The sequence below is a fragment of the Salmo trutta genome, chromosome 12 (assembly GCF_901001165.1).
Source record: "Salmo trutta chromosome 12, fSalTru1.1, whole genome shotgun sequence".
Taxonomy (NCBI): domain Eukaryota; kingdom Metazoa; phylum Chordata; class Actinopteri; order Salmoniformes; family Salmonidae; genus Salmo; species Salmo trutta.
In genome coordinates, this window is record NC_042968.1 from 33,495,406 (window position 1) to 33,508,234 (window position 12,829).

Here is a 12,829-nt window from a genome sequence, read left to right on the forward strand (position 1 = left end):
TTCAGTATATTCTTCAAGAATCAATGGCTATATATTATTAAAAGTCCAAACCTTGATGTAGTAATTGCAGATTGCCACTTTAATAAACATAATGAGTTTATTGGAATGATGAAATGCATTTTCACATAGTGCTAATGCAAACCATTCAGAAATGGAAGCAATCACAAAAATAAGTAACAATTTTTAGAATCAATTCTTCCTCTGATGAATCAGTGTGTGGAGATATTTGTATTTAATACAACGTGTGTGTGTGTGTAAGGTACCCTAGCGGTTAAGAGCATTGGGCCAGTAACCGAAAGTTGCTAGGTGAAACTAGGTGAAAAATCTGTCTGTGCCCTTGAGCAAGACACTTAACCCTAATTGCTCCTGTAAGTCTCTTTGCTAAATGACTACTGTGTGTGTATGTAGGCACACCTGATAACAATGCTGCATACTACTGATACATGACCTGGTGCAGAGGAGGGACATTAGGAATGTCCCACACTCTTGGGGAATTAAATCCTCCAAACTGTTAATAATAGTCTGTGGTCTGAATGTGTGACTCAAAAGCCTTCTGTCCCTCCCTTCTTTCTTCCAGGTCTCTCGTCCTCTCTGAGCAATCCTTCCATCCAGAACTCTCTCCAGAACTCCCAGCTGCACTCGTCCCTCAGCAATCCCTCCATCCACTCGACCCTCCGTCTGACGTCCCTCTCCAACCCTCCGCAGGGAGCCATGAGCAGCTCGCCTCGCCGCCGCCCGGCTCCCATCAGCCCCCTCACTCTGTCACCCGGCACCGAGCAACGGCGGGGGCTTTCTAAGCAGCTGTCTCCCACGTCGCCCTCACTGTCCCCCATCACACAGGTACACACACACACACACACACACATAAACTCAGGGGGGAAAAAAAGAAACGTCCTCTCACTGTCAACTGCGTTTATTTTCAGCTAACTTAACATGTGTAAATATTTGTATGAACATAACAAGATTCAACAACTGAGACATAAACTGAACAAGTTCCACAGACATGTGCTAACAGAAATGGAATAATGTGTCCCTGAACAAAGGGGGGGGGGTCAAAATCAAAAGTTACAGTCAATATCTGGTGTGGCCACCAGCTGCATTAACCTCTCTGGGCTAGGTGGGACGTTTGCGTCCCACGTTTGCGTCCCACCCTAGTCAACAGCCAGTGGAATCGCGTGGCGCGAAATACAAATACCTCAAAAATGCTATAACTTCAAAAAAAAAATTTTAATGACTATTTTACACCATTTTAAAGACAATACTCTCATTAATCTAACCACATTGTCCGATTTCAAAAAGGCTTTACAGCGAAAGCAAAACATTAGGTTATGTCAGGAGAGTACCCTGCCAAAGATAATCACACAGCCATTTTCAAAGCGAGCATATATGTCACAAAAACTAAAACCACAGCTAAATGCAGCACTAACCTTTGATCTTCATCAGATGACACACCTAGGACATTATGTTATACAATACATGCATGTTTTGTTCAATCAAGTTCATATTTATATCAAAAACCAGCTTTTCACATTAGCATGTGATGTTCAGAACTAGCATACCCACCGCAAACTTCCGGTGAATTTACTAAATTACTCATGATAAACGTTGACAAAATACATAACAATTATTTTAAGAATTATAGATACAGAACTCCTTTATGCAAACGCTATGTCAGATTTTAAAATAGCTTTTCGGCGAAAGCACATTTTGCAATATTCTGAGTACATAGCTCGGCCATCACAGGCTAGCTAATTTGACACCCACCAAGTTTGGTGCTCACTAAACTCAGAATTTCTATTAGAAAAATTGGATTACCTTTGCTGTTCTTCGTCAGAATGCACTCCCAAGACTTCTACTTCAACAACAAATGTTGTTTTGATTCCAAATAATCCATAATTATATCCAAATACCTCCGTTTTGTTCGTGCGTTCAGGTCACTATCCGAAGGGTGACGCGCGAGCGCATTTCGTGACCAAAAATGTCAAAATATTCCATTACCGTACTTAGAAGCATGTCAAACGCTGTTTAAAATAAATTTTTATGCTATTTTTCTCGTAAAATAGCGATAATATTCCAACCGGGCAAGGTTGTATTCATTCAAAGGCTGAAAGAAAAAAATGGAGAAGTCTTGTGAACGTGCATCTCAGTCTCACTGTCCCCAGGCTGACCACTTACAAACTCTGCTGCTGTACTTTGCCCAGACAGCAGACACCCCATTCCACTTTCTGGAGGCTTTAGAGAGCCAATGGAAGCCTTAGAAAGTGTCACGTTACAGCACAGATGCTGTATTTTCGAAAGAGATGCAACAGAAGGACAACAAATTGTCAGACAGGGCACTTCCTGTATGGAATCTTCTCAGGTTTTGGCCTGCCATATGAGTTATGTTATACTCACAGACATCATTCAAACAGTTTTTGAAACTTTATAGTGTTTTCTATCCAAATCTACTAATTATATGCATATTCTCGTTTCTGGTTAAACCAGTTTAAATCGGGTACGTTTTTTATCCGGCCGTGAAAATACTGCCCCTTAGCCCCAACAGGTTAAGTACTGCAGTGCATCAGGTACTGCAGCAGGTCCAGCGACGGTGGGTTTGTGCCCATAGGCGACGTTGTTGCCGGTGATGTCTGGTGAGGACCTGCCTGGACTTAGGCCTATAAGCCCTAAGTCCAGCCTCTCTCAGCCTATTGCAGACAGTGAGCACTGACGGAGGGATTGTGCGTTCCTGGTGTAACTCGGGCAGTTGTTGCCATCCTGTACCTGTCCCGCAGGTGTGATGTTCAGATGTACCGATCCTGTGCAGGTGTTGTTACAGGTGGTCTGCCACTGCGAGGACGATCAGCTGTCCAGCCTGTCTCCCTGTTGCGCTTTTTAGGCGTCTCGCAGTATGGACGTTGCAATTTATTGCCCTGGCCACATCTGCAGTCCTCATGCCTCCTTGCAGCATGCCTAAGGCACGTTCACGCAGATGAGCAGGGACCCTGGGCATCTTTCTTTTGGTGTTTTTTAGAGTCAGTAGAAAGGCCTCTTTAGTGTCCTAAGTTTTCATTACTGTGACCTTAATTGCCTACTGTCTGTAAGCTGTTAGTGTCTTAACGACCGTTCCACAGGTGCATGTTCATTAATTGTTTATGGTTCATTGAACAAGCATGGGAACAGTATTTAAACCCTTTGCAATGAAGATCTGTGAAGTTATTTGGATTTTTACTAATTATCTTTGAAAGACAGGGTCCTGAAAAAGGGACGTTTACATTTTTTTCTGAGTTTAGTCATACTTACCTTCGCAATACACAGACACACACACACCTCGCTACTTACTTAGCTATACACACACCTCGCTGTCCCCGGTTAGACAGGCAAGCCAGCAACCGGATGGTTGCCAGTTCAAATCCCGGGTCTGACAGAAATAATCTGTCAGGAAGTGAGCTGGCAACTGGAGGGTTGCTGGTATCAAATCCTGCTGCTGTGCCATTAAGCAAGGCACTTAACCCCCGAAAACAACTGCTTCACGGGTGCCCAGTGTGGCAGCCCCCTGCTCAAATCACTCCAACCTGTATACAGTTGAAGTCAGAAGTTTACATACGCCAAATACATTTAAACTCAGTTTTTCACAATTCCTGACATTTAATCCTAGTAAAAATTCCAGTTAGGATCACCAATTTATTTTAAAAATGTGAAATGTCAGAATAATAATAGAGAGAATGATTTATTTCAGCTTTTATTTCTTTCATCACATTCCCAGGGGGTCAGAAGTTTACATATGCTCAATTAGTATTTGGTAGCATTGCCTTTAAATTGTTTAACTTGGGCCAAACGTTTCGGGTAGCCTTCCACAAGCTTCCCACAATAAGTTGGGGGAATTTTCCTCCTGACAGAGCTGGTGTAACTGAGTCAGGTTTGTAGGCCTTGCTCGCACATGCCTTTTCAGTTCTGCCCACACATTTTCTATAGGATTGAGGTCAAGGCTTTGTGATGGCCACTCCAATACCTTGACTTTGTTGTCCTTAAACCATTTTGCCACAACTTTGGAAGTATGCTTGGGGTCGTTGTCCATTTGGAAGACCCATTTGCGACCAAGCTTTAACTTCCTGACGGATGTCTTGAGATGTTGCTTCAATATATCCACATCATTTTCCTCCTTATGATGCCATCTAGTTTGTGAAGTGCACCTGTCCCTCCTTCAGCAAAGCACCCCAACAACATGATGCTGCCACCCCCGTGCTTCACGGTTGGGATGGTGTTCTTCGGCTTGCAAGCCTCTCCCTTTTTCCTCCAAACATAACGATGGTCATTATGGCTAAACAGTTCTATTTTTGTTTCATCAGACCAGAGGACATTTCTCCACAATGTAGCATCTTTGTCCCCATGTGCAGTTGCAAACCGTCTGGCTTTTTTATGGCGGTTTTGGAGCAGTGGCTTCTTCCTTGCTGAACGGCCTTTCAAGTTATATTGATATAGGACTTGTTTTACTGTGGATATAGATACTTTTGTACCTGTTTCCTCCAGCATCTTCACAAGGTCCTTTGCTGCTGTTCTGGGATTGATTTGCACTTTTCACACCAAAGTACGTTCATCTCTAGGAGACAGAACGTGTCTCCTTCCTGAGCGGTATGACGGTTGCGTGGTCCCATGGTGTTTATACTTGCATACTATTGTTTGTACAGATGAACGTGATACCTTCAGGCGTTTGGAAATTGCTTCCAAGGATGAACCAGACTTGTGGAGGTCTACAATTTTTTTCTGAGGTCTTGGCTGATTTCATTTGATTTTCCCATGATGTCAAGCAAAGAGGCACTGAGTTTGAAGGTAGGCCTTGAAATACATCCACAGGTACACCACCAATTGATTCAAATGATCTCATTTAGCCTATCAGAAGCTTCTAATGCCATGACATAATTTTCTGGAATTTTACAAGCTGTTTAAAGGCACAGTCAACTTTGTGTATGTAAACTTCTGACCCACTGGAATTGTGATACAGTGAATTATAAGTGAAATAATCTGTCTGTAAACAATTGTTGGAAAAATAGCTTGTCTCATGCACAAAGTAGATGTCCTAACCGACTTGCCAAAACTATAGTTTAACAAGAGATTTGTGGAGTGGTTGAAAAACGAGTTTTAATGACTCCAACCTAAGTGTATATAAACTTCCAACTTCAACTGTATGCGGGTCTTTCGGAGGGGTTGGGTTAAAGCTGAAGTCTAATTTCGGTTCGACCTTGAATACAATTGATCTTAATCTGATTTTAAATCCGCAAGCTACATTTGTCCATTTTCATTCTATCAGTACGTGACGACTGAACTCCTCATCACAAATATTAAACCAAGGCTTCTTACTAAACTTTATAGAAAATTAATGTTAGCATGCTCATTCTTGCCTTCTTGGATGATTTTATATTAATTAACTTGTATATTAATGTGCTTAACTTGCAGTGCCTTGCAAAGGTATTCAGACACCTCGGATTTCTTCATGTTTTGTGTTAAAAGTGGGATTAAAATTATACTTTTTTGTCAACAATACACTCAAAATGATCTTATGTTTTTATTAATAAGTAATCAATTCTATAACAAATATAGTTGTTGCATATGTATTCAGCCCCTTGGTTTAGTAACGAATCAAATCACAAATAAAAAGTTACATGGACTCACTGAAATAATGGGGATTGACATGGTTTTTAAATGACTAACCCATCGTCTCTCCCTCATTCATACAACATCTGTAAGGTCCCTCAGTCAAGTATTGAATTTCAAGCACAGATTCAAGTACAAAGACCAGGGAGCTTTTCGAAAGACTCATAATAAAGGGCAGTGATTGGTAGATGGGTAACAATAACAAATCAGACATTGAATATCTCTTTAAGCATGGTCAAGTTAATAATTATGCTGTGGATTATTTATTAAACCACCAAGACACATCAAAAATACAGTCATTCTTCTGAACTGAGCCGCAGGACAGGAAGGAAACTGCTCAGGGATGTCACCATGAGGCCGTTGGTGATTTTAAAACAGCTGCAGAGTTCAATGGCTGTGATGGGAGAGAACTAAGGATGGCTCAACAATATCGTAGTGACTCCATAATAATAATAACCTCAATGACAGTGAAAAGAAAAAAACGAATATACAAGATATGCACTAAAGGCAGTAAAATAAAACTGCAAAAATATATTGTCAAAGAAATACACTTTTTGGATTAAATGCAAAGCCTTGTGTTGGATTTGCACCAAACATATCACTGAGTAATTGCCTCCTTATTTTCAAGCATGGTGATTGCTGCATCATGGTATGGGTATGTTTGACATCGGGAAATGCTGTGGAGTTTTTCAGGATAAAAAGAAACGGGATATGGCTAGGCAAAAATCCTAGCCATATCCTATCCTAGAGCAAAACCTGCTTCAGTCTGCTTTACACCAGACACTGGGAGAAGAATTCACCATTCAACAGGACAATAACCTACAACACAAAGCCAAATCTACACTGGAGTTGCCTACCAAGAACACAGTGAATGTTCCTAAGTAGCCTAGTTAGTTTTGATTTGAAATCTGCTTGAAATACTATGGCAAGACTTGAAAATTGCTGTCTAGCCATGATCCCCAACATCTTGACAGAGCTTGAAGAATTTAGAAAATAGTACGCAAATATTGTACAATCCAGATGTGAAAAACTCTTAGAGACTTACCCAAGAAGACTCACAGCTGAATACTTATGCAACATCTATTTTATTTATTACATTTTTGTTCATCTTAAATGTTAGAATTTTTCTTCCACTTTGACATTACAGTATGTTGTGTAAGTTGTTGACAAAAAATGACAAATCTTTTTTAATCCCACTTTGTAACACAATAAAATGTGAAGAAATTATATTCTTAAAACCTGATTAGCATACTCATTGTTTGCCTAAGCATTTCCCAGTGGATATTAAACAAATTAAAGGAATAGTTATGTGTTTAACGTATAGTAACTTATAGTAATGTAATTAACTTAAAACGCCTTTCCTACCACTATACTTGTCGTTCTTCGGTCTTTCATATTGTAGCTGCTCGCTGACAGCAACCAGCTGTCAGAGTTTGAGTGTAGCGTGCTAAACGGATTTCTTGCTGGCCAACAAGTAGGTGATATTAAGCTCCAACTGTGTGCATAACAGCATTCGATAAGATACACGAACTAGCAAACTTAACAGCTTTGGGAATCAGGTTTATTGTTATTTATTTTTTAAATAAAAAACAAATAGATTTAAGTTTAAATTTAGATGGATTTATTTACATTTAAGAAGTGTTTTATTTATTAGTAAATTTTATAGACTGCAGATGACCTTTATCATGATGCTTTCAGTCGCCCAAGTGGACCATTGGCGTGGATGATTGACTAGCCCACATGGTGTCCAAATCCTCCATGGGCCAGTGAGAATGTCGAGCCCTTTCTTTCTGTAACCAGGAAAGACCCTTGAGGTTAGAAACCCCTTGTTGGGAGGGCAACCTGGCAGCTTCATGTACAGTGTATTTTTGGGGAAAGTCCTCAGTGGTTTAAGGCTAACCTGATACGCAGCCAAATACTAGTGCATCTTTTGATTACTCTAAATGCATCCCTCCGTTCTCCTTTTCTTAAATCTGACATGACCCCCTCTCACTCTAACCCTCCCTCCCTCTCTCCCTCTAACCCCCCCTCCCACCCTCTCTCCCTCTAACCCTCCCTCCTACCCACCCGTCCTCCCTCTAACCCTCCCTCCTACCCACCCGTCCTCCCTCTAACCCTCCCTCCTACCCACCCGTCCTCCCTCTAACCCTCCCTCCTACCCACCCGTCCTCCCTCTAACCCTCCCTCCTACCCACCCGTCCTCCCTCTAACCCTCCCTCCTACCCACCCGTCCTCCCTCTAACCCTCCCTCCTACCCACCCCGTCCTCCCTCTAACCCTCCCTCTTTCCTTTCGTCTTTTTTTCAGGGGGTTGCCTTGGACACCAGCAGCTTGCCAATGGAGCCTCCCCCTCCCTACCCTCTCTACCAACAGCTACACCAACAGTCCCAGCATTCAATGGGACAACAACAACAACGCCAGCAACAACGTCATCATCATCATCAACAGCAGCAGCAGCCAGTGTCCCCTCTACAGAACATCTCTCTGGACTTCAACTCTGGTGTAAGTGTTTGTCTGTGTGTTTGGATATGTCTGTGTTCTTAAGCCAAATGCATATCCAAAATCTGTCTAGAGAAGTGTACTACAGCCTAGATTAGTTGAAAAATCATCCCTTTGAACGGCGTATCCATTTAGGGAAACACTTGTATATGCAGATAGTATCTCTGAGTCTATGCCCCAATGTTGTATGTCTCATACACTTCTGTTGCTGGCCTAGTGTCTAATGTCAGAGACTGTTGGCGTGCTCTGATAAGGAGACAGGGATATTTTTCTGCTTCAGTACCACTCCACACACACACACACACACACACACACACACACACACACACACACACACACACACACACACACACACACACACACACACACACACACACAGCCACTAGACTCAACCATTTCCTGGAACCCAAATGTTATTTGTCTAACTCTGTAGTCTGTGGTTGATAAACACCAAATTCGTGGAAGGAAGGAAGCAGACCCAAATTCTAAAGAACTAAAAACATCCTTGGTTGCATCACAAATGGAACCCTATTCCCTACACAGTGTACTACTTCTAACCAGAGCCTTATGGGTAGGGCTCAAAAGAAATGCACTAAATGGTAACGCTCAAAAGTAATGCACTACATGGTAGCGGTGCTCTATTAGAGCGATTTGTCGGCAGTTAAATGTAACTAACTTGGTAAATCACTGCATTAAACCTGGTAACTAAACTCTCAGAGCACTGTCCACTCTGTCGTCTCCTAATTCATCTCTTCTATCTCTTCATCTGTCTCCTCCTAATCCACCTCTTCTATCTCTTCATCTGTCTCCTCCTAATCCACCTCTTCATCTGTCTCCTAATCCACCTCTCCATCTGTCTCCTCCTAATCCACCTCTCCATCTGTCTCCTCCTAATCCACCTCTCCATCTGTCTCTTCCTAATCCACCTCTCCATCTGTCGCCACGTTTCTCTCTCAATCTCTCCCTCTTCTTCCCACAGCATAACAACATGGCGGCGTTCTTCAATGACCCGTTCATGGACCCACAGTTCTCCAGTCGCCAGGCCAAGGCACTGTCCTACCAGGTAAACCACCAGGGAGAAGGCTCTAGAGAAGGATCCTCCGGAAAGGACTTCATTCCTTCATTCACAGTTAGTATCTGATATTTTTTTTTTTAGTTCAGTGATGGGTTTAGGCCTGCCAAAGTGAATTAAAGGGATAGTTTACTCGAAAATGGCACAAATTGCATCAGCACTGTTTTTGCACTGTTCAGAAAGTGCTGCTTCTTGAAAACTTGACTGCTGACAAGCACAACATTTTGGCACTGTATTAACAGTGGAATAATGCACAAAATACTAAATGATTGTTTGAGAACTATCTCTTTAAAATGTCTTAATTGATGGGTAGAAGTTTTAGGGGTGTAATTGTGGCGACCAGATATTTGTAGTTCTATGAAATATCATGTGCTGTGGAGTAGGGAACCAAGTCCGCACAAGAGTATGCTTGGTTTGGTCATTGGTTGGTCATTTGGAATGTTTGTCGATCATTGGTTGGTCATTTGGAATGGTTGTGTTTGACCTTTGCCCCCCCCCCCATCACCACCATCTCTTTTCTCTCTCTCCCCTCCCCTCCCTCCTCTATCTCTTCCTGCCTCCTCTTCAGTTGGACCAGTTCAGCATGTTGGAGAGTGCCATGAGCCAAATTGCAGGGGGTTCGTGTTTCGACCCATCCTCGCCCTCTTCCTCGCCCCTATACTGCTCGCAGGCTGCCCTCATGGGCCTGGGTGGGAGCCATGGCAACTTGCAGGACCAGCTGCAGCAGATGAGACCCAACAACAACTACAACTACAGTGGAGGGGTGCCCAATATCATACTGACTGGTAGGTGGAGGGGTGCCCAATATCATACTGACTGGTAGGTGGAGGGGTGCCCAATATCATACTGACTGGTAGGTGGAGGGGTGCCCAATATCATACTGACTGGTAGGTGGAGGGGTACCCAATATCATACTGACTGGTAGGTGGAGGGGTGCCCAATATCATACTGACTGGTAGGTGGAGGGGTGCCCAATATCATACTGACTGGTAGGTGGAGGGGTGCCCAATATCATACTGACTGGTAGGTGGAGGGGTGCCCAATATCATACCGACTGGTAGGTGGAGGGGTGCCCAGCATCATACTGACTGGTAGGTGGAGGGGTGCCCAATATCATACTGACTGGTAGGTGGAGGGGTGCCCAATATCATACTGACTGGTAGGTGGAGGGGTGCCCAATATCATACTGACTGGTAGGTGGAGGGGTGCCCAATATCATACTGACTGGTAGGTGGAGGGGTGCCCAGCATCATACCCGACTGGTACGGTAGGTGGAGGGGTGCCCAGCATCATACCCGACTGGTACGGTAGGTGGAGGGGTGCCCAGCATCATACCCGACTGGTACGGTAGGTGGAGGGGTGCCCAGCATCATACCCGACTGGTACGGTAGGTGGAGGGGTGCCCAGCATCATACCCGACTGGTACGGTAGGTGGAGGGGTGCCCAGCATCATACCCGACTGGTACGGTAGGTGGAGGGGTGCCCAGCATCATACCCGACTGGTACGGTAGGTGGAGGGGTGCCCAGCATCATACCCGACTGGTACGGTAGGTGGAGGGGTGCCCAGCATCATACCCGACTGGTACGGTAGGTGGAGGGGTGCCCAGCATCATACCCGACTGGTACGGTAGGTGGAGGGGTGCCCAATATCATACTGACTGGTAGGTGGAGGGGTGCCCAGCATCATACCCGACTGGTACGGTAGGTGGAGGGGTGCCCAATATCATACTGACTGGTAGGTGGAGGGGTGCCCAATATCATACCGACTGATAGGTGGAGGGGTGCCCAATATCATACTGACTGGTAGGTGGAGGGGTGCCCAGCATCATACCCGACTGGTAGGGTAGGTGGAGGGGTGCCCAATATCATACCGACTGGTAGGTGGAGGGGTGCCCAATATCATACCGACTGGTAGGTGGAGGGGTGCCCAATATCATACCGACTGGTAGGTGGAGGGGTGCCCAGCATCATACCGACTGGTAGGTGGAGGGGTGCCCAATATCATACCGACTGGTAGGTGGAGGGGTGCCCAATATCATACCGACTGGTAGGTGGAGGGGTGCCCAATATCATACTGACTGGTAGGTGGAGGGGTGCCCAATATCATACCGACTGGTAGGTGGAGGGGTGCCCAGCATCATACCCGACTGGTACGGTAGGTGGAGGGGTGCCCAGCATCATACCCGACTGGTACGGTAGGTGGAGGGGTGCCCAATATCATACCGACTGGTAGGTGGAGGGGTGCCCAATATCATACCGACTGGTAGGTGGAGGGGTGCCCAATATCATACCGACTGGTAGGTGGAGGGGTGCCCAGCATCATACCCGACTGGTACGGTAGGTGGAGGGGTGCCCAATATCATACCGACTGGTAGGTGGAGGGGTGCCCAATATCATACTGACTGGTAGGTGGAGGGGTGCCCAATATCATACTGACTGGTAGGTGGAGGGGTGCCCAATATCATACTGACTGGTAGGTGGAGGGGTGCCCAGCATCATACTGACTGGTAGGTGGAGGGGTGCCCAATATCATACTGACTGGTAGATGGAGGGGTGCCCAATATCATACTGACTGGTAGGTGGAGGGGTGCCCAATATCATACTGACTGGTAGGTGGAGGGGTGCCCAATATCATACTGACTGGTAGGTGGAGGGGTGCCCAATATCATACTGACTGGTAGGTGGAGGGGTGCCCAATATCATACTGACTGGTAGGTGGAGGGGTGCCCAATATCATACTGACTGGTAGGTGGAGGGGTGCCCAATATCATACTGACTGGTAGGTGGAGGGGTGCCCAATATCATACTGACTGGTAGGTGGAGGGGTGCCCAATATCATACCGACTGGTAGGTGGAGGGGTGCCCAATATCATACTGACTGGTAGGTGGAGGGGTGCCCAATATCATACTGACTGGTAGGTGGAGGGGTGCCCAATATCATACTGACTGGTAGGTGGAGGGGTGCCCAATATCATACTGACTGGTAGGTGGAGGGGTGCCCAGCATCATACCCGACTGGTAGGTGGAGGGGTGTCCAATATCATACTGACTGGTAGGTGGAGGGGTGCCCAATATCATACTGACTGGTAGGTGGAGGGGTGCCCAATATCATACTGACTGGTAGGTGGAGGGGTGCCCAATATCATACTGACTGGTAGGTGGAGGGGTGCCCAATATCATACTGACTGGTAGGTGGAGGGGTGCCCAGCATCATACTGACTTGTAGGTGGAGGGGTGCCCAATATCATACTGACTGGTAGGTGGAGGGGTGCCCAATATCATACTGACTGGTAGGTGGAGGGGTGCCCAATATCATACCGACTGGTAGGTGGAGGGGTGCCCAATATCATACCGACTGGTAGGTGGAGGGGTGCCCAATATCATACTGACTGGTAGGTGGAGGGGTGCCCAATATCATACTGACTGGTAGGTGGAGGGGTGCCCAATATCATACTGACTGGTAGGTGGAGGGGTGCCCAGCATCATACCCGACTGTTAGGTGGAGGGGTGCCCATATCATACTGACTGGTAGGTGGAGGGGTGCCCAATATCATACTGACTGGTAGGTGGAGGGGTGCCCAATATCATACTGACTGGTAGGTGGAGGGGTGCCCAATATCATACTGACTGG

General features: G+C 45.4%; 1 protein-coding gene across 1 annotated transcript in view; it reads left to right on the forward strand.

Moving 5' to 3' along the window:
* Nucleotides 1–12,829, forward strand: part of LOC115204765 (CREB-regulated transcription coactivator 3-like) — a 110,338-nt gene that overhangs the window by 93,068 nt on the left and 4,441 nt on the right. The window contains exons 10-13 of the mRNA XM_029770471.1: nucleotides 578–840; nucleotides 7,935–8,129; nucleotides 9,106–9,255; nucleotides 9,767–9,983. Of these exons, the coding sequence (XP_029626331.1) occupies nucleotides 578–840; nucleotides 7,935–8,129; nucleotides 9,106–9,255; nucleotides 9,767–9,983 (825 nt within the window). The remainder of the gene's footprint in view (nucleotides 1–577; nucleotides 841–7,934; nucleotides 8,130–9,105; nucleotides 9,256–9,766; nucleotides 9,984–12,829) is intronic.